The sequence below is a fragment of the Daucus carota genome, chromosome 3 (genome assembly GCF_001625215.2).
Source record: "Daucus carota subsp. sativus chromosome 3, DH1 v3.0, whole genome shotgun sequence".
Taxonomy (NCBI): Eukaryota; Viridiplantae; Streptophyta; class Magnoliopsida; order Apiales; family Apiaceae; genus Daucus; species Daucus carota.
The window spans coordinates 7769262-7792414 of record NC_030383.2 but is presented as its reverse complement, the minus strand read 5'-3'; the positions used below and the strand labels follow the sequence as shown (position 1 = coordinate 7792414).

At 35.5% G+C, this 23153-nt stretch overlaps 3 protein-coding genes across 3 annotated transcripts; all 3 read left to right on the top strand.

Moving 5' to 3' along the window:
- The first annotated feature begins 970 nt into the window (after positions 1-970).
- On the top strand, positions 971-6926 carry LOC108211363 (uncharacterized). Its single transcript, XM_017382941.2, has 9 exons — positions 971-1257; positions 1390-3771; positions 3858-3938; positions 4124-4276; positions 4492-4655; positions 4739-4886; positions 5216-5338; positions 5458-5545; positions 6530-6926. The coding sequence occupies exons 2-9, from the start codon at positions 1621-1623 to the stop codon at positions 6715-6717; spliced, it is 3096 nt and encodes a 1031-aa protein (XP_017238430.1). The 5' UTR covers positions 971-1257; positions 1390-1620; the 3' UTR covers positions 6718-6926.
- A 4400-nt stretch (positions 6927-11326) lies between these two features.
- Positions 11327-15870, top strand: LOC108215143 (probable LRR receptor-like serine/threonine-protein kinase IRK). The gene is made up of 3 exons (XM_017387505.2): positions 11327-11459; positions 11988-13544; positions 14095-15870. The coding sequence occupies exons 2-3, from the start codon at positions 12085-12087 to the stop codon at positions 15539-15541; spliced, it is 2907 nt and encodes a 968-aa protein (XP_017242994.1). The 5' UTR covers positions 11327-11459; positions 11988-12084; the 3' UTR covers positions 15542-15870.
- Positions 15871-17086: 1216 nt separating this feature from the next.
- On the top strand, positions 17087-21478 carry LOC108215296 (probable LRR receptor-like serine/threonine-protein kinase IRK). Its single transcript, XM_017387726.2, has 3 exons — positions 17087-17279; positions 17784-19339; positions 19770-21478. Exons 2-3 carry the CDS (start codon positions 17874-17876, stop codon positions 21214-21216), a joined length of 2913 nt encoding a protein of 970 aa, XP_017243215.2. The 5' UTR covers positions 17087-17279; positions 17784-17873; the 3' UTR covers positions 21217-21478.
- The last annotated feature ends 1675 nt before the right edge of the window (positions 21479-23153 follow it).

Sequence of the window (23153 nt, the reverse complement as noted above, 5' to 3'; positions counted from 1 at the left end):
TGTGTACAAATTAAAATCAGAATGGTGGTTTTAGTTTTCCAAAATATTTTCCGAATTGTGCATATAAATATATAATATACATGTGTGATGCATACATACATGTGCTATATAGATAACAAAAAACAACATTTTAAACATAATGATTTAATGAAAGTACAAAGTTGGAAAAAAATCATAATTTATAAATTTGTCAAGGCTCACGTTTCTTTACATTATACATACATTGTTGTAAAAGAACGCGAATTTTTTTTCAAAAAATTATAATTTAGAATTAAAATGCTTCAAATATTATAACTCAAAAAAATGGTCCAAATATCATGACAAGACATGAGATCGTTTTAAGTTATCAAATAAATTATCAAAACGCAAACGCTACATAGTGTTGTGTTGGACAGTTTGATTGTTTTTCTATTTTTTTCTAAAATAATTTTAATAATCCATGATGAAGTTGCGATTTGCACCCAAAAAACAATTTTAAATTGCGCTTTGAACTCAAAATATCATATTAAATAGCGTTTTGAATTTTAAAAATACAAAAAAATTGAGTAACCTAGGATAAAGTAGCGTTTTACCCTCGAAACATAACTTAAAGCAGCGTTTTAAACCCAAAACACCACTTTAAATAGCGTTTTTACCCAAAACGCTACACGATGTTACATTTTGTATAAACTCAACTTAAAGTTAGTGTTTTTAAGTGATATTTAGACCATTTTTATAGAATGTGATTTTCTCGGCATTATTTGTTAAAATCGTGATAATGAGACTCAACAACCAAAACATGAATCGATCATAATCGATAATGCTACAAAATTGTAAATAATTGCATTAATTATCTAATAATTAATGAATAATCAAAATTTTAATTAGTACAACAAGTTACAAAATATGCATTAATCTCACTTTTAGAATAATAAACACATATAATTTATTCAGAAGAGCCAAAATTAATGGGAAAAACAAACCCCGCGAGAAAATAACAAAGAAACGAACTAGTTAGTACATACGAAAACGAAAGAATGAAAGATTGATGCCGCGTTATTTGAGCCATTTCTTTCGAAACCTATGCAACCTCGCTTTCTCAATCAACCTGCAACCTTGATTTTCTGACGATTATCTAAATCTTTTGCTTGCGTTTCTTGCCATATGATTTAGATTTACAGCACTAGACATGCAAAGAAAGTAGTTTTCAAAGGCAGAAGAAAAATATGCACAAAAAGTCCAAAACGTTGGCTCCTACAGTTTCTTACATATAAAGAGGTAAATTTGTTTTTCTTAATGTGCCTATTATGATAATTTTGTTTGAAGAATTTGACCATGTTTTAGTATTGTTTGTGCATGAACAATGATTATGATTCCTTAAATTAATTACAGTCCCATCTCTTGATTTAGGTATATATAATATTCTGTTAATTGGTTTGAGCAATCTTGGAGGTGTAGATTATTTAGGTCATACCTCATCATCTGATTCACTTTTTCGATAAAGTCTCGAATTATCTCCAAGGGGTTTTGGAGAATTGATTTCTCCGAGGAATGGTGAAAATTCTGGGGAGAAATTAGAAGAATGTTTCGAGGGCTTGATGTTATTCATCTTTTAATGGTTGTTAATTTCATCTGGGGACAATGACAAGTGAAGTTCCTGGGACTTCTGAAGAAAAATCCAAGGAATATGTTAAGGAAGCTGATAGTAGTTATGGGAATAATAGACTTCTGCTCAACATTTCAGTACAAACTGGTGAAGAATTTTCACCCGAGTTTCTTAGAGACCGTTATCCGCCACATGGTGGCATTGATGTGGATCAATATAAACACAAGGTGGGATTTTATGCTGATAATGGTCAGCAGCCTGTTCATAATGAAAAGAACGATGGTTTGATCGAAGGAACAAAACGAAGATCACTGTCTAATGAAAGTATATATGATAGAGCTACTCAAAGTCCTAGTACTCCTGTCCATAAGTCGAATTCTCCATTTTCTTACCAGTCTTCAGCTCATAAATCAGGCTCTCCAAACTCATACCAGCGCAGTTTTGGGTATGATGATTCTGGAGTTTCAGATGGTAATTCTTTCTCTGGGAAAATGAAATTTCTTTGCAGTTATGGAGGAAGAATACTGCCAAGACCAAATGATGGGAAGCTTAGATACGTAGGTGGTGAGACCCGAATCATATCTATTAGGAAAAATGTAACTTATGTGGAACTCATGAGGAAAACTTTTGCTATATGTAATCAGCCTCACACTATTAAATACCAGCTTCCTGGCGAAGATCTTGATGCACTTATTTCTGTATCATCTGATGAGGATCTGCATCTCATGATAGATGAGTATCATGATCTTCAAAGAAGCTCTCAGAGACTGAGGATCTTTCTTGTGACTGTTAATGACTCCGACAACTCATGTCATCATGATAAAAGGGCAGTGCAGCATAGTGATGCAGACTATCAATATGTTATCGCTGTAAATGGTATGCAAGACCAAAATCTTCATAAAAGCTCAAGTAGAGAGAGCCTAACAAGTTATTGGGGAGTTAATTTGGAGAATAGTCCAACCTTTCGAAGAGATTCTCCTACATTTCATCCATGGGAGATTCGGGATGGTGGGAGCTCCATAAATAACATGATGCTCTCTAACCTAAATCCTCAGGCTTGCAATTCACCACATCATAAAGGCAGGCCACTTGTCCGATTACCTTCTTTTCCTGCACCCATGCAGAAAGCTTGTAACAATTTGCCAATGAAGATCTACGAGGTAGGTACACTGGAAGACAGTTATGAAGTAAGAACTCAGTGTGCTTCAAAAAGAAGATCAAATGAGAATATCTATCGTGATAATCAAGACATATATGTAACAGAAACGAACAATAAGGATGCCCCTCTCATAGACCTTGATCCATCTTCTCCACTATATGATCAAGCTGGAGATTTAGAAACTGATAACTATATGCTCGACAAGTTGGAAATTCATTCTAAGAATTTTCCATATCAGAACAAAACTAATCTACCATCTGACTCAAACCTTCCACATTCTTATCACAAAATAGCTCATCTAAAAATGCCACACAACAATAGGCCAGATTTGTATCTGAAAAAGGGAATAATGGCCTCCTTATCCAACAGTGAACTTGAAAGATTACCCTCTGATGCATCAACCTTGTCACCAGAATGGAGAATGCAACAGACTGAGCCTACAGATTTAATTACTTTCAAGGCATCGAATGCTAGCAAGACATGCATTGAATGGGATCAAGATATGATAAATTATGTGGCAAATAAAGAATCTCTTGTTGGCCAAAATCAGAATCCTGCTGAGAGAAATGCTAGTGAAGTAGTACAAACTTACGGCATGGAACCTAGGTTGAAGGTGGAAAACATGCATATTGATCCAAACTTAAGAATTAATTTTTGTAAGTCATCACAAGATGGGTCAGGTGTAAGCTTAAATTTGAACAAGGATGATCCAAATGTGCCTAATCTGTCAGAGCTTAGTCCAGTCACGGATACTAATTTAGTTAAAGTAGCTTATTTATACAGGGATATGTTGAATGATAGACAAAGTGGCGCTGAAAGAGAAAATTCCACCATAATTGTCGAATCAGCCCAAATAGACAATCATGACAGAAGTACTGTGCTGAGAGTGCCGGTTATTATTGAAGATGTGACCGACAACTTGCCTCCTGACATGCCTTCAACTTCTGGAGTTGTCCCACTAGTACAAGATGAAACTAGTGCAAGTGATACAGAATCGGACCTGCTGGACCTAAACTCTGACTGCAAGGTAGCTTTCCTGTTGTTCTAGATATTGCTTATTTAGACTTGGTATTATTTTACTAAAGGATTTATGTTGCTATCGTATCTTTGTAGGATGGTATTGGTGCTGGTATAGGTAAATCTATCAGTGATCCTGTGCTACTTGAAATAGAAGCAGGCATCTATAACTTGCAGGTTCGTATCAGATTCTTAATTAACATATTTACGTAATAACATACATTCCTTATAGGCATCATCTCTCTTTCCATTTACACATTGCCTGATCCACTTTCTTAGATTATCTTATATGCTCTATTAAAAGTTCTGCAAATAAAAAAAATTAAGATCTATAGTTCTTGATAAGATCTTCTGATGTGCAGATCATAAGGAATGCTGATCTTGAAGAGTTACAAGAGTTAGGATCAGGTACATATGGAACAGTATATCATGGGAAGTGGAGAGGTACAGACGTTGCTATCAAACGAATAAAAAAGAGTTGTTTTGCTGGAAGATCATCAGAGCAAGAGCGACTGGTGAGTTTTTCTTCTAAAAAACATTGAAAATTTATAATTTGTCACATTACAACATTGCAAAATTTAATTTGTCACTTTTAAAGTGTTATCAATACTGTGTTTAAAGTTCAAGATACATTTTGGAAAGAAACTATTTTATGTCCTATTAAAAAAAATGGTTGAGGTATATAGAAGTGCTAAAATAATTGACTCGATAATATCATTTTTTTCGTAAGAGCAAAGACTTCTGGAGGGAAGCTCAAATCCTGTCTAAACTTCACCATCCAAATGTGGTAGCATTCTATGGGGTGGTTCCTGATGGACCAGAAGTAACATTGGCTACAGTAACTGAGTTTATGGTCAATGGTTCTCTGCGACATGTTCTCCTGAGGAAGGACAGGTAAGTTGGTATATTTAACTATTCCTCATCCACTCATCCTGTACAAATATATCTACAGAACCTTTTATTCTTTTATCACACAGAGCACTTGACCGTCGTAAAAAGCTCATGATTGCGCGAGATGCTGCCTTTGGAATGGAGTATTTACATATGAAAAATATTGTTCACTTTGATCTGAAATGTGACAACTTGCTCGTCAATTTAGGAGATCCTAAACGACCTATATGCAAGGTACTTAAAAAAGAAAATGTTTTATTTGGAAATAGTAATCTCAAGTTCCCAATATATGTTTTAAAATTTTATCATTCTGAGTTAGCTGGAGCCTTTAGAATGGAGTAATTACATATGACGATATCTTGATGCTAATCTCATAAAAAATTACTATTACAGTTTCCACTAGTCGTTTATTGGAAGTCCATTATTTCAGATTCTAGTCTTTATAAGATGTCTTGACTCAACTATACTTCCTACCTTACCAGTTAGATTAATTCAGATGTTAAAACTTGAGTTTTACTGTTATTTGACTTTATTCTTAGAACTATGTGCTCATTATTTGTCAGGTTGGTGATTTTGGATTGTCAAGAATCAAGCGTAACACACTTGTTTCAGGTGGAGTAAGAGGAACACTTCCATGGATGGCTCCAGAGCTACTTAATGGTAGCAGTAGTCGGGTATCTGAGAAGGTTGGATTTAATTACTCCATACTCCAACAGGAATAGTTACTCATATATCAAAGGTTCAAGTAGTGTTACCCATTTTTACCGCTTTTTCTTGTTTGTTGCATCATATGAATTGATGACAGGTTGATGTATACTCTTTTGGTATAGCAATGTGGGAGATCTTGACAGGGGAGGAGCCATATGCAAATATGCATTGTGGTGCCATTATAGGTAAGCTCATTGTATTTATAGAAGGTTCTATATGTAACTGTTAAATGTAAAAGATCCATGAATTCTATCTCACACCTAAAGTTTTTGGAGAGTTGGTGACTAATATTGGTATCAAAACTCAAGTTATGAGAGGTCTCAATTAATAAACACTCCTTACCCCAGTATTCTAATCAAAAGATAGAAATGCACGAGGTTTAGTAGTGAGAGGGGACTGCTAAAAGATATATGATCCAGTTGAGTCTTCATAACACCTTAAGGTTTTAGAGATCTGGTAACTTAACAGTGCTTTCGTAAAATTCCTATACAGAAATCTCGAGTATAAACTCCTGTGTACTCCAGCACCAAAATACGGCCTCCTAGGCTCCTACAGGAAAATGTTGTGATCTTAAATGTTCTGGAGTTTAGATTTTAATTTACAATGCTAAATTATCTGAAATACCGACAAGGGCCACAATTTATCTTGCTCTGAACTTCACTTAGAGGAACCTTTATTATTCTGTATTTCTGTGATTCTGTCCATTAAGTGCAAAAGTACATGTACTTAACTGTCATCGTTATGTTGGTATCATACTGTGTCTGTGATTTATATGAACAATATTTTGCAACCATTTTCACAGTAAACTCGTTTTATACAACATTTGAAAGGAACAATTTGAACTGTCTGTAATCCAGTTTGTGCTATATTTTACTCACTTAGTCTGCTCTGTGTAATCTAGTTTGTGCTAACAATTTAATCATTTTGTCAATAATAAAACTGATTAAATTTTCGAGAGTATAGCTATTATCGTGTAACCGAAAACATTCGTGCTTCTAATATGTAGCAGCTGTTACCTGTTGATATATTAGCATTCTTGATTAAAAAAATCTGCAATGTGAAGACTGGTTCTTGTTCTGCAAAACCAGGCAGATTCAATGCTTATAATTGTTATGTTACAAAATTTTATTTAGAATCCTAGTAAAATTTGAACTATTTTTTTACTGAAGGTGGGATTGTAAATAACACGCTTCGACCACCTATTCCGAAACGCTGTGACGCTGAGTGGAGAAGGTTGATGGAGGAGTGCTGGTCACCTGATCCATCGTCAAGACCATCATTTACAGAGATAGCAAACAGGTTGCAAGTAATGTCAACGGCCATCCAGCCAAAGCGACCTATTCAGGTGAAGAGATAATGTTCCAGTACTTTGTACAGGCCTGTGTAATCTACAACTACAGGATTAGAGAAAAGAAAATGGTAAATATAGTAAAAACAGAAAAGAAATTAGTATGTATTGATCTCTTGAAATAGCTTTTTTGTAATAGTTGTATAATTTTTCCAGCTCTCCGTTCAGCAAAAAGATGAATGCGGTTCAAAATTCATTGTCGATTACTGAATTTACAATATTATGACTACTTCAGTTATTTCACAAGTACCTTGGAATCTCAAGAAGTACTCTTCGACATAATTCATTATACACTTCCAAGATGGCCATGATTAATGTATTACCTGCAATGTGGTGAATAGCCTTGAAATGCTAAGATGAGTTCTAATAGACTGGCTTAAACTTTCTGCAGAATGAAAACAGAAATACACTAGAGCCCAAGAAATAAAGGTTATATAAATATTGCAGCAAGTTCTCATCAGCATCCTGATGACTTTACAAGGATCCTTGCTCCCTTACTGCAGTTATAGGAACTTCTGCTTTTCCCAAAACTGAAAAAGGTCGTACCCAGTGCACAAGTTTGACACATCAACACACCCCACCCCTTATGGCCTGGTTCGAACTTGAGACATAGCGGATAAGAAACAAATGTTTAACCATTACACCAAGCACGACCTTCTAATGATTGTGTGCACATGCAAGATGTCAATACAATACATATGTTAACCATCTGAATTGAGATAATTAGTTTTGTTGGTCTGCATTTGTATTGAACTTGCTCTCCTTTAAAAGGGTGCAGTGATCATATATTGATGCTTGACATTTCAACCATACCACTTCTTATTCTGTGTGGGCTTACTGAAGAAACTGAAATGAGTTGCTACTGCAGGGATCTTGAAAAGAAAGAATCAAAATGTATATTCTCACTTCAGCCCTTGCTAAATAACTGCATTACAGTGGAATGCATCAAATACAAATATAGCATGTTTGTGACTTAAGAATCAGAAGAAGAAATAGTTAAACAAAGGTCTCCGAGAGTGCGTCTCCTGGGCAATATTATTATCCGCAAACAAAATAGAAAGTCTAGTCAATATTGCAGGTACAATTTGCAAAGCCTCAAAGCTGCTCACACTAAAAAATGTCTCAAAGCATTTCATAAATTCTTAAGACAAATCCTCTGTTTTCTCAGAGGAAGCATCATCTTCTGCATTTAGATTTTGAAGGTGTTCTTTGTCTCCCTCTCTCAGTCTCGAGAAGAGCTTTCATCTCGGCAATACCAGCCGCCTCCATAACAGAGAATTTTTTCATCCATTTGGCGACCCCTTCGCCAAATTTGTCCGCCCAATTATATTCCGGATCAGCGGCCATAAAAGTCTTTACCCAACTCCTAAAACCATCTTTGAAGGCCGCTTCTTCTATTTTTTGTTTCTCGACAGCCCAATTGTTGGCCCTGTCTACTTTGATTTCTTCAATCTCCAAAGTAAGTTTTTTGTTGGCCTCTTCTAAAGATTTCAAAGCCGTATCCTTGTCTTTTATGAGCTGATCTAATTTGGCTTTCTCTAGCTGAAGTACAGAAAGGGAAGATTCCAGGCTAGATTTTTCGTCCTTAAGTTTTTCTTTCAGCGCCTTGTTGGTTTTTCCTAGTTCTTGAATACGTGCTGAGTAGGAGTCCAAATCATCTTTACGAGTCATGATGTGGAAACAACACTATTAGAGTGGTTTCTCTCGACGGAGAAGCCGTTTTTCCTGAATGGGAGTAGGCTCTATTTGTCCCTTTAAGAGTTTTACGACGGGAAAGCTATAAAAAAGAATAATAAAATGAAACAAATCTCCACCCCTCAAGTGGAGCCTATAACCTTTGTCCCTTTAAGAGTTTCTTATTGTTTTTTACTCTGGCATGGCCAAAGCTTAGGGGCTGTTTGATAACTCTTAATAGCCTCTTAATGGCCATTTTACTTTTTCAGTCATAGATTTAATTTTTTTAACAGATTATCAAACGTGCTTAATGAAACCAAAACACACTTATTGGGTAAGAGCGTGGACTCTCGCTTAGTGGGTAAGAGAGACTCTGAGTAGGGTTTTCCAATATATACCCTCAAACTCAACCCTTTATTTTCACTCTTCCTGCGTTTATACTAGCTGCTTTAACAGTGTATTATCAAGTAGGGGTGATCGCGGTCCGGTTTGGTTCGGATTGAAGGTAGAACCGGAACCAAACCATATATTAGCGGTTTTTTAAAATCTCAAACCAACCCATGACCCGCAAACCAACTAACCCGGACCAAACGGTGCGGTTTTTGATGGTTCGGTTAAGCGGATTGATCGGTTTGTGACTAAGACTTATAATCAGATAAGAGGATTCATGAATAATACTGGAAAATAAAGTATCATTTTGTCTCCATTTACACAATTTCACATAGTTAAATTAAAATACAAATTTTAGTCTAATAAAATGCATAAACTTGAATCGAAGTCGTGGATTACTGACTTGATTTAACTTGTAGACTTGTAGTTGGTATTGATAAGGTAAGTAACTAAACAACCCAGCAAATATAAACTAAAAATTAGTATATTTATATAAAATTAATATTTTGTATATATTTAATATTAAATATTTATATTGTGTATATATAAATATGCGGTTCGGTTTTATAACGGGTTGGTTAAATATAAAACCGAAACCAACCCACAAACCACGGTTTTTTAAATTAGTCGAACCGAAACCGTAAACCTCATATCGGTTTCGGTTTGGATCGGATTAATATCGGATTAGTTTTTACGGATTTTGCGGTTTAAACCAGACCGTGATCACCCCTATTATCAGGTGCCCATCACTTTTCTTTAAAAAAAAGGAATTGATTCATCTTGATATGGGCTATAAATATACAAAATTATAAAAATTTTGGACGATTTTTATTATTTTGGATTAATTTTTTTATGATTTTGGATAAAAATTTTGGATGATTTATGATGTGTTTTAGATAAAAATTTAAAAATATAATTTTAAAATTATAGTTATGGATAAAATTCCAAAATTATAAAAAATTTAACATCATAAATCATCCAAAATTATAAAAATTTATCCAAAATTATAATTTTTAAATAATTTCGGATGATTTACATTTTTGTAATTTTTATAATTTTGGATAAGATTATACTTTTTTTATAATTTTGAATAAAATTATATGTTATAATTTTGGATGATTTATGATGTATGTTGGAATTATAAGAGTAAAATGATAAATATATTGTCATTCAGATATTTTAATATGATTGTTATCAAACAATAAATTTCTTTCAGTAAATTTTTCATTCATATAAATTTTTCATTCAGTATATTCAGCAAATTTAATGACTCAGCATTTTTTATTCAGTTTTATCAAACAACCTCTTAATATACCTTTTAATGTTTTTTGGTGTTTTATTTTTTATGCTTATTATACGTTCATGAAAGACATTTTTTTATGGCATGAGTGTTCCTGTTCCCGGTGGTTGAAGGCGCTCCCTTTTATCTATTGCTAGTCCAGAATTACAAATTACCCAATTCTTTTTATTACTTGACTTGTTGACGCTTCTATTTATCCTTGTTTGTAGATATGTCAGGTGTTCCAAGCATCTTTGCTTCCTCTGATGGAGTCGCTGAATCTGCTGCCGCATCTACCACGCCAAGCTCTTCTGTTTTGCCCTTGGATACTGGTGACCAAGCATTTGTGCGGAATGAGGATCCTTTTAAAACAAAAAAGAGGATCCAAAAACTCAACGACAAGGGGGCTGCTTTATCCAAGAAACAGATGATCATCCCACCACAAGGTTCTCAACTGATAAAAGTAACTCAGTTCCTCCGTGGTTGGTGCCTTAAAACCCTAAACCTATGTAGCATATATAAGGCAGCTGCTAGCTTGTAGCTCTTTGGAGAACATAAGAATAGGGGTCACATGAAACCAATCTCACATTTGCTTATAGTAGCAATATCGACATCGTCTTGGCTTTTTCTGGGGCGTTTGCCAAAATTATTACCAGCTCCTTCCAGTGGCGGATCTGACTATAAAGTTAAGGGGGGTCTTTTTTTTTCAAAAAATTTTAAGAGAGGTCACAAAAAAATTAAGGGGGGTCAATTTCAATTCTATAACCTAAAAATATGTATAATATTAAAAAATTAAAAATTTAAGGGGGTCAGTTGCCCCCTCTTCCCCTTCTAAGATCCGCCTCTGGCTCCTTCCCTAGTTTCTTTACCGTCTCTTCGGTTTCTGGGACTGAACCGAGTTATTTGGTCTGTTCACGATACTCATTGCGTCCCATTAAAATTAATAAGTATGTGATATTATAATAAATTAAAAGAAAGTGATTTTGAAGGTCATTTATTTTCAATAATGTGATTTTTTAACCATCTTGTAATATGGACGTGAATATTTTGCTAGTATTTTACGGTTAATATTTTTTAAAATTTTTTAAATTGTAGAATATTATATTTATCAAGATAATTGTATATTTATAAAATGTCAACGTTAGAGGTAGATTGAATTTTTTTCAAAAATAATTGATGCAAAATCCTCAAAAATATATTTTATGCAAAAAATTTATTCAATAATTAAATAAGGATAAGAGCGTAATTTCACATAAATAAATTTGCTTTTGTATAATAATTTCCTGTCTGTACCCGGCGCGCTGTCTCTCACATACACAGTCCACAGAGTCAAACAAAAAAGCAAGTGTACTGCTGCACTTTACATTAACTTCCTGCCGGAGACCAACTTGAACGGCCACTTTTTCCGGTAACTCTTTTCAAATGCTTCTCTTTCTTCTTCCGCGTCGCCGGATTTAAGCTTTTCGGCGACTTATTTCAGTTTTCCAGCTTACATTATAGTGTATTCAACTTACTTTGAAATAGTGTTGGATTAAAGATTAAAACTTTAATCCAACACTGTTTTTATTACCAGGGCTTGTTTTTATGTTTTTTAGTTTTGTAAAGTTTTCAACTTTTTCAAATATTTAGGGGTTTTTTATCTTCATAATGTACTTGTGTTTTCTGTTTTATAAATTTATATTTGTGTATGCTTACATGTGTCTGTGTAGCTGTTTTGGTGATGTTAACAGTTACTTTAGTTTATTACTTAATTTGTGGCAAATGGTTAAGAATGTTAGTTGAAAAGCTTACTAATCTGTCTGTTTAGTATTTAAAAGATCTTTAAGATCTTGTTTGCCTTGCAACTTCATTTGGTTTCGATTTGGCGATTTGTTGATTAAAGTTTGTTGAGAACTAGGCAATGTATTAAATTTATTTGTCTGTGTGTGTGGTTTAGGTTTCAGGCGAAAGTATCGATATTGTGGGGATTAATGGCCTTATTCTCCGAGGGAGATCGAAAGAGTTAGTGTTTGAGTCTAGGCTGTAGACTGAAGATGAGAAAGTGGTTTGTTTGTGTAGTGATTTTGCTGTTAGTTTTGGGGAAAACAGTATCTCTGAACCCCTCGCTGAATGATGATCTTTTAGGGTTGATTGTATTTAAGGCTGACATTCAAGATCCAGATGGTACTTTGACATCCTGGAATGAAGATGATTATAGTCCTTGTAACTGGAAGGGGGTCAGATGTGACCCTAGATCTAATAGAGTTTCAGACTTGACTCTTGATGGTTTCGGTCTTTCTGGAAGGATAGGCCGGGGTATTCTTCAGCTTCAGTTTCTACGAAAGTTATCACTTGCTAAAAATAATCTAACTGGGGGCCTATCCTTTAGTCTTGCACAGTTGGAAAACCTGAGGGTTATTGACTTGAGCGAGAACAGTCTCATGGGACCAGTTCCTAGCAATTTCTTTGGCCAATGTGGATCCTTGATATCGATTTCATTGGCTAATAACAAGTTCACAGGCCCAGTTCCGGATAGTTTAAGCTCGTGTTCAGTACTCGGGACAGTGAACTTTTCCAGGAATCAATTTTCAGGTCTGTTGCCTTCTGGAATCTGGTCTTTGCAGGGACTTAGGTCACTTGACTTGTCTAGGAATCTGATTGAGGGTGAGATACCAAAGGGCTTTGAAGGGGTGAACAACTTGAGAGAAATACGATTGGCAAAGAATCAGTTAACAGGTGAGATTCCAGATGGAATTGGGAACTGTCTGCTGCTAAGATCAATAGATCTTAGTGAGAATTCTTTTTCAGGAAGTCTTCCAAGCTCATTACAGATGCTTTCTTTATGCAAAAATTTGAATTTACACAAAAACTCTTTTACTGGTGAGGTACCTGAATGGATTGGAGAAATGAGCAACCTAGAGACTCTAGATCTTTCTGATAATAGCTTCTCTGGCCCACTGCCAACTTCAGTAGGGAAGTTTCGGTCTATAAAATTATTGAATCTATCCATGAATTCCTTTTCCGGGAGTTTGCCAGAGTCGATTATCTATTGTGTAAACCTTGTTGTGGTAGATGTCAGTCGGAATTCGTTGACTGGCAATCTTCCTACTTGGTTATTTAAATTGGGTTTACAAAATGTTAATTTCTCAGAGAATAAATTAACTGGAGACATTGGTGCTTCTCTGAAATCCTTGACGGACAATTGTAGGCAAAACCTCGCAGTGTTGGATATGTCAAAAAATTCTTTGACTGGCGCAATTCCTCTGGCTCTTGGGGATATTAACAAGTTGCAATACTTGAATTTGTCTAAGAATTCACTAGTAGGTGGCATTCCGGATAGCATTGAAGAGTTAAAGGCTTTAGATATTCTTGACATGAGCCAGAACCAGTTAAATGGAAGCATTCCCACGAAGATTGGAGAAGCAGTATCTTTGAGGGATCTGCGACTAGAAAATAACTTCTTGTCCGGAAAAATACCTACTTCCATAGAAAAGTGTACTTCACTGACATCATTGTAAGTAATACTTTTCTGTTTATATAATTTCGTTTCTGGTAATACTCCTTTAGATCATGAATGCAGCAGCTGCTGTTTCAACTGTTGAGCATTGGACTGGCTGGCAGAAACTTAAATTTGCAGTGACTATTTGAATTTCATCAATAGATTCATTTGCAAAACAAAATAGCCTAGGCTTTTTTTAACTAAACTATATGATTTTATAAGTCAATTATATATAAGACCAATACATTAATGTTCTTGATATATAATCCAAAAGGCTCACGCATCATCTGTTGATTAGGATTTCATTTAGTTTTTTGTTAATTATCTTTGAAGATTTAACATAGTGATATATATAGTAATTCCGGTGGCTAAAATGAGTTCCCGTGAAGATCAGTTAATCACTTGATAGTTTTTTATGAGAACGGTGGGCACTTTGATATAAAACCCGATTTCTATGTGGATTATATTTTTTTTATCAACTAAGCAGTTTCTAAATATTAATACTATAATATGCATGTCAGTTCTCAAATATATCATTTTCATTGCAACTGTTGTTATATTGCAGAGTTCTTTCGCGTAACAGCCTAACCGGATCAATACCTGCTGCCTTTGCTAAGCTAATTAACCTTCAAACTATTGATTTGTCATTTAACCAACTCACCGGAACCCTGCCAAGGCAAATGGCTAATCTTGACCACCTACTTTCCTTCAATATATCACACAACCAGGTCCAAGGTGAATTGCCTGGTGGTGCATTTTTTAACACTATCCCCCCGTCCTCTCTATATGGCAATCCATCTCTTTGTGGTGCTGCACTTAAAAATAGTTGCCCTAATGTCCTTCCCAAGCCACTTGTCCTTGATCCTAATTCTTCTGACTCTACTCCAGACTCAATCCCTGCAAATCCCAGCCACAGAAAAAAATTACTTAGCATTTCTGCGCTTATTGCTATTGGTGCAGCTGCCACTATTATCATTGGGGTGATAGCCATCACCGTTCTAAATCTCCGTGTCCACTCTGCTACACCTCATTCTGCATCAGCTTTTACACTAGCCGGAGGTGATGGCTTCAGCAGTTCCCCCACCACAGATGCCAACTCTGGCAAGTTAGTCATGTTTTCTGGCGACCCTGACTTCAGCACTGAAGCTCATGCACTACTCAATAAAGATTGTGAGCTTGGGCGTGGTGGCTTTGGAGCCGTCTATCGAACTGTTCTTAAAGATGGGAGGTCAGTTGCCATAAAAAAACTCACTGTTTCCAGTCTTGTGAAGTCCCAAGAAGAGTTTGAAAGGGAGGTTAAGAAATTAGGGAAGATTCATCACCGTAATCTTGTGGCTATTGAAGGCTATTACTGGACTCCATCACTACAGCTCCTTATTTACGAGTTTGTTTCTGGTGGAAATTTGTACAAGCATCTCCATGAGGGATCAGGTGGAAACTTCCTCTCATGGAATGCGAGATTTACCATTATTCTTGGAATAGCTAAAAGTTTGGCTCATTTGCACCAGATGAACATCATTCACTACAATCTGAAATCAAGCAATATATTAATTGACAGTTTAGGGGAACCAAAGGTTGCAGATTCTGGTCTAGCTAGGCTTTTACCTATGATAGACCGTTACGTTTTAAGTAGTAAGATTCAGAGTGCACTTGGCTACATGGCACCTGAATTTGGATGTAAAACAGTAAAAATTACAGAAAAATGTGATGTCTATGGGTTTGGGATATTGGCATTGGAGGTGGTTACTGGAAGGAGACCAGTTGAGTACAAGGAAGATGACGTGGTAGTACTCTGTGACATGGTTAGAGGAGCACTGGAAGAGGGTAGGGTGGAGGAATGTGTTGATGAAAGGCTAAAGGACAAGTTTCCCCCCGACGAGGCAATCCCAGTAATGAAGTTAGGCTTGATTTGTACATCACACGTGCCTTCAAATAGGCCAGACATGGCAGAGGTGATTAACATATTGGAGTTGATCAGATGCCCTTCAGGAGGCCGGGATGAGTTGGTATAACTACTAACCGAACTTGATATCTCAAATGTAATAGCTTCTTCGGCGAAGAAGAATCCGATTCTTTTGTTCAAGTAAAATTCATGCTTCAATCTACCCCATAGGTTGCCCTATATTGTGGCTGCGCCATCATTGAAGTATGTTCTAGCTTATGTTTGTTGTTCATTGTCTAGTGTTAAGTTTGTAATCGGATTCCTCTTCACCGGGTCGGGTACGTTTAGTCTCGGATATTTTGCTCAGTTTGTTAAACCTATCAATATCTTGGTCCTTTTAACTCTTTCTTGGATATTTTGCTCAATTTGCTACTCCTATATAATATCTTGGTCCTTTAATTTCTTTGTAGTATCTTTTGTTTATATATATCCTTGAAGGTCAGGACCATATAAAGTAATATTGATATGACAATGTCTTAAAACTTGAATTGCTGTGCTTGAATGCCACTGCATATTTGAACAGTTGATTGGAGACAGTCTTGTGAGGGACCATTTTGTCTTGGTTATAAAAGGGTAGATAAAAAGTTGTAATTTTGAGTACTGCAGCTTTTGCTTTGTCCTCATATTGTGTTGAAGATGTGAAGAAGACAAACTAAAGAGAATTCTTAGAACAGAGATGGTATTTTTTTAAATACAGTGTACAAGTCAAAAACAGTCTGCAGAATCTTGTTGACAATATTGAACTATTGAAGCAAGCGAGCATGTCTGTGGAGCTGTGCCAAATATATTACAGGGCCTTCAAAAGATGGTGAAGCGGGAAAATAGAGGCTGATATTAATATAGCTTGACAAATGACAATGCATAAACAAATAAATAATAATAATAATAATAATAATAATAATAATAATAATAATAATAATAATAATAATAATAATAGTAATTAATAATAATAATAATAATAAATAAAAATGTCTAGCTTCTCTGCTTTGACATTAACCTTCTCTTAGCTACAAAAACTGATGCCTTAGCTGTTTGAAATGAGTTCCAAATTTATCATTCCTTAATCAAATATTAAAAGAAAATTATAAAATATTCATATTTTCAGAATGCCGTTGTAAATGCGATTGTAAAACAAATGATTTTCATGAAACTTGCTTGCATATTTCATGAGCACTATTTTTTTTATATAATTAAGGATATTTTTGGAAAAGACATTATGAATTTGAAATCAACAAAATATATATTTGAAATATGAGTTTCAAATTTATCATTTCTCAAACAAATATTTGATGTGAGTCTGAAATTTAACAAAACACTTGTGTAATATTTAAACATAATTTAATATAATTTAAAATTTTCGAATGAGTATCACCAAATTTTATAGTATATATTAAAATTTTAATAAAATAACTCACAGTGATCTATATATTTTTAAATTCTAGTTGAATAGACCTAGATTTCATAAATAAAAAAAATCTATCAACTCTTATTAAAAGAATTTAAAATACCGAAGCGTTAACATTTTAATGTTCATAAATTGAGCTATTTTTTTTAAATCCAAAGACGCACATGTAAATCTGAATATAAACATAATTAATGTGTAAAAAACATAACTAAGTTGAAACACCCAAACATTCCCCTTGAGATTCTCGCCATCAATGAGAAACTCATTTTATTACAATTCCTGTCTGTACTAAAACACACACTCTCTTCCTCTCTCTCACACACAGTCAAACAAAAAAGCAAGTGTCCTGCTGTAGTTTACATCAACTTGCTGCCGGAGACCAACTTTAACGGCCCTTTTGCCGGTAATTCTTTTTAAATGCTTCTCTTTCTTGTTCCCGTCGCCGGATTTAAGCTTTCCGGCGACTTATTAATTACCCAGCTCACATTATAGTGCATCTTTATATATCTTTTGCATCTACACTTTAAAGCTTCTTACTGGGGCTTGTTTTTATGTTCTATACTTTTGTAAAGTTTTCAACTTTTTCAAATATCTAGGTTTTTTCTCTGCATTATGTGCTTGCTTTTTCTGTTTTATATATTTATATTTGTGTATGCATACATGTCTGTATACAATGTCTGTGTAGCTGATTTTGTTGATGTTAATATGTGGTGTTTATTACTTTATTTGAGGTGAATGGTTAAGAAGATTAGTTAAAAAGCTTACTAACTAGTCTTTTTAGTATTTTGAAGATCTTTGAGATCTTGTTTGAGTGAACACTTCATTTGGATTGTTTTGGCGATTTTTCAATTAAACATTATTGCAGAACTAAATAATGTATTTAATTTCTTTGGTGTGTGTGGTCTAGGTTTCAGGCGAGGTATCGATATTGTGGAGATAAATGCCCTTTTTCTCTGAGGGAGATTAAAGGAGTTGGTGTTTGAGTTTAGGCTGTAGAATGAAGATGAGAAAGTTGTTTGATTGTGTAGTGTTTTTGTTGTTAATTGTGGGAAGAACAGTATCTCTGAATCCCTCACTGAATGATGATCTATTAGGGTTGATTGTATTTAAGGCTGACATTCAAGATCCAGATAATAATTTGACATCTTGGAATGAAGATGATAATACTCCTTGTAACTGGAAGGGGGTCAGATGTGACCCTATATCTAATAGAGTTTCAGACTTGACTCTTGATGGTTTTGGTCTTTCTGGAAGGGTGGGCCGGGGTATTCTTCAGCTTCAGTTTCTAAGGAAATTATCTTTCGCTAAGAATAATCTAACTGGGGGCCTGCCCTTTAATCTCGCACAGTTGGAGAACCTGAGGGTTATTGACTTGAGCGAGAACAGACTCATGGGACCACTTCCAGGCAATTTCTTTGGCCAATGTCGATCCTTGAAATTGATTTCATTGGCTAATAACAAGTTCACAGGCCCTGTTCCGGATAGTTTAAGCTCATGTTCAGTACTTGCTACAGTGAACTTTTCCGGGAATCAATTTTCAGGTCTGTTGCCTTCTGGAATCTGGTCTTTACAGGGACTAAGGTCACTTGACTTGTCTAGGAATCTGTTTGAGGGTGAGATACCAAAGGGCATTGAAAGTTCAAACAACTTGAGAGAACTACACTTGGGAAATAATCAGTTAACAGGTGAGATTCCAGACGGAATTGGAAACTGTTTGCTGCTAAGATCAATAGATCTTAGTGATAATTCTTTTCAAGGAAGTCTTCCAAGCTCATTGCAGATGCTTTCTTTGTGCAATAATTTGAATTTACACAAAAACTCTTTAACTGGTGAAGTCCCCGAATGGATTGGAGAAATGAAAAACCTAGAGAGTCTGGATCTTTCTGATAATAGCTTTTCTGGCCGTCTGCCAACTTCAGTGGGGAACCTTCGGTCTATAAAATTACTGAAACTATCCATGAATTCCTTTGCGGGGAGCTTGCCAGAGTCGATTATCAATTGTGTAAACCTTGTGGTGGTAGATGTCAGTCAGAATTCGTTGACTGGCAATCTTCCTACTTGGTTATTTAAATTGGGTTTACAAAATGTTAATTTCTCAGAGAATAAATTAATTGGAGACATTGGTGCTTCTCTGAAATCTTTGACGGATAATTCTAGGCAAAACCTCGCAGTGTTGGATATATCAAAAAATTCGTTGACTGGTGCAGTTCCTCTTGCTCTTGGGGACATTAGCAAGTTGCAATACTTGAATTTGTCTAAGAATTCACTAGTAGGTGGCATTCCGGATAGCATTGAAGGGTTAAAGGCTTTAGATGTACTTGACATGAGCCAAAACCAGTTAAGTGGAAGCATTCCATTGAAGATTGGAGAAGCTGTATCTTTGAGAGATCTGCGACTAGAGAAGAACTTCTTGTCCGGGAACATTCCTATTTCCATAGAAAAGTGTACTTCACTGACATCATTGTAAGTAATACTCTTTTTTTATGACTTTTCGTTTCCGGTAATAATCTTTTAGATCATGAGTGCACCAGCTGCTGTTTCATCTGTTCAACATTGGACTGGCTGGCAGATACTTAAATGGGCAAAAACTATTTATATTTCAACAATAGATTCATTTGCATCACAAAATAACCATATGTGCTTTCGTAAATCAATTGTATGTTAGACCAATACATTAATGTTCTTGATATATAACATTTCAGAAGCGCAATTTTTTCAGGTAAATCATATATTATGTACTGTAAGAACCATTTTAAGAGTTTTTATTACCTGTATCTGTACTTATATCTGGATTATATTTTCTTCGTTAACTTAGCCGTTTCTTATCACTTACATATGCAAGTCATAATGTCAGTTCTCAAATATATCATTTTCATTGCCACTTATATTGCAGAATTTTGTCGCGTAACAGCCTAACTGGATCAATTCCTGCTGCCTTTGCAAAGCTAACCAACCTCCAAACTGTTGATTTGTCATTTAACAAACTCACTGGAACCCTGCCAAGGCAAATGGCTAATCTCGACCACCTAATTGCCTTTAATATATCACACAATCAGGTCCAAGGTGAATTGCCTGGTGGTGCTTTTTTCAACACTATCCCCCCGTCCTCCCTATATGGGAATCCAGCTCTTTGCGGTGCCTTAGTTAATAAGAGTTGCCCTGCTGTCCTTCCCAAGCCACTTGTCCTTGATCCTAATTCTTCTGACTCTACTCCAGACTCAAGCCCTGCAAATCCCAGCCACAGAAAAAAAATACTTAGCATTTCTGCGCTTATTGCTATTGGTGCAGCTGCCACAATTATCATTGGGGTGATTGCCATCACTGTTCTAAATCTCCGTGTCCGCTCTGCTACTCCTCATTCTGCGTCAGCCTTTACACTAGCCGGAGGTGATGGCTTCAGCAGTTCCCCCACCACAGATGCCAACTCTGGCAAGTTAGTCATGTTTTCGGGCGACCCTGACTTCAGCACGGAAGCTCCTGCACTGCTCAATAAAGATTGTGAGCTAGGGCGTGGTGGCTTTGGAGCCGTCTATCAAACTGTTCTTAGAGATGGGAGGTCAGTTGCCATAAAAAAACTCACTGTTTCCAGTCTTGTGAAGTCCCAAGAAGATTTTGAAAGGGAGGTTAAGAAATTAGGGAAAATTCATCACCGTAATCTTGTGGCTATTGAAGGCTATTACTGGACTCCATCACTACAGCTCCTTATTTACGAGTTTGTTTCTGGTGGAAATTTGTACAAGCATCTCCATGAGGGATCAGGAGGAAAGTTCCTCTCATGGAATGAGAGATTTACCATTATTCTTGGAATAGCTAAAAGTTTGGCTCATTTGCACCAGATGAACATCATTCACTACAATCTAAAATCAAGCAATATATTAATTGACAGCTCGGGGGAACCAAAGGTTGCGGATTCTGGTCTAGCTAGGCTTTTACCTATGGTAGACCGTTACGTTTTAAGTAGTAAGATTCAAAGTGCACTTGGCTACATGGCACCTGAATTTGGATGTAAAACAGTGAAGATAACAGAAAAATGTGATGTCTATGGGTTTGGGATATTGGCACTGGAAGTGGTTACTGGCAGGAGACCAGTTGAGTACATGGAAGACGACGTGGTAGTGCTCTGTGACATGGTTAGAGGAGCACTGGAAGAGGGTAGGGTGGAGGAATGTGTTGATGAGAGGCTAAAGGACAAGTTTTCCCCCGACGAGGCAATCCCAGTAATGAAGTTAGGCTTGATTTGTACATCACAAGTGCCTTCGAATAGGCCAGACATGGCAGAGGTGATTAACATATTGGAGCTGATCAGATGCCCTTCACGAGGCCAGGATGAGTTGGTATAACAACTTCTAACCAAACTTGATATCTCAAATGTAATAGTTTCTTCGGCGAAGAAGAATCCGATTCTTTTGTTAACTAAAATGCATGCTTCAATCTACCCCATAGGTTGCCTTATTTTGTGGCTTCACCATCATTGAAGTATGTTCTAACTTATGTTGTTCGTTACTAATGTTAAGTTGGTAATCGGATTCCTCTTCACTGGGCCTGGTACGAAGAGTCTTGGATATTTTGCTCAATTAGCCATATAATATCTAGTCCTTTTAATTCTTTGTTGTACTATAATTTGTTTCAGTATTATGCTTGAAGATTAGTAGCATATAATATGACATTGTCTTAAACCTTGAATTGCTGTGCTTGAACCACTGCATACATTAATGTTGGGCACTACTGAGGTTCTTCACTTGCCTTCCAGAGTTCCAACAGTTAGTAGTAAATGCCAGAATGGAAGATAATCATACTTTAAATTTGTACAGATACAAATGAGCATAATAGAAGTTGATAAAGCTCCATTATTTACTGCTCATGCCCCTGTACAACTTTAAAATGCATCATCTGTGATTCTTGTGACAACTCATTACTCCTTTCTTGGACTTTTGTGTATGGAATTATTCTTACTTTTAGTTCCACCACACTTGCTCTTGTATACACTTTCTCAACTTTATTTTTAAAAGTTGACATCACTTAGTTGTGATTCTATATGATTTTTGAAATTTAGAGGAATTGGGCCTTGGGGTGCACTTTAGCTTTGCAAAAGTCTTAGTTGGGGGCTATGCATTGAATATAGGTAACATTGTTATGGACTAGAGGTGTTACATCAGGTCACTGTGGGATTAGATTTTTTCTGAAATGTTTCATATCCGGTTCATTAGCTATTGAATCTTATCGGGTTGGATCAGATTTCTGATTTACTTATTCCTCTCTATTATTACAAAGTATGTGACAAAAAAGTGCATCAAATCCACGAGGAATCCGCCATTTAAGTTGTCATTTTGACACTTAGCACATAATTTGAACGTGAAATTTTTGAAACCTGGTTCTTACAAGTCGAATGCATAAACTATAAATTCGAAAAAAAATAAATACAAGAAGATGACAACAGCAAATGATACAAAGAACCTGTGGTGTTGCCCTACATCTAAGCATGGTTTGTTATATACGAGCAGTGAATGGTCCAAATTATCCATCGCATGCTTAATATCCTGTCAGTATCTCTGCCAACGGTGCCAAATTCTGAATTTCACATTAAAATGTGCTATGAGCATGTTTGTATTTAAAATCCCGGATTTTAAATCACTGAATCATTTACAAGTGAGTTTAAAGTTAAAAATTAAGGACACGAAGACACAGTTTAGTTTGAGGTATTTTTTTGGTATCTTAATTTTGTTAAACTTTTTTTAGATAAAAGTTATTCATAAGCTAGAATTTATTCATAAATTAATTTTATTATCATCATTATTATTATTATTATTATTATTATTATTATTATTATTATATCTTCAATATCTCATAAATTATTAATAAATTAAAATCATCAAAATCATCCAAACTAATATTTTAAATTCTAAACTTATCATATCAAGTTACAAAAAAATCGCCATCACCATAGTTTAAACTTAACCATCTAAAGGTAATTACATGTACGTACGTACTAACGTACAGTAATCCAATCCGACGAATACACGATCCAAAATCTAAATTTTTAAACATACCGAACCCGATTTTTTGGATTTAGATTTAGATATTGACTTTTATTTATCCAAAATTTGAAATCCGATCCGAACCCGACGGATTGGATTTGGATTTACATTTTAATATCTAAACTTGAACACGATCCGATCCAAAATATAACGGATTGGATATGAATTTCATGAAACCCGACCTGATCCAACTCGATTAACATCCTGCCATAAGTTCAAATCTTGTTAAAAACGAGTTTTTA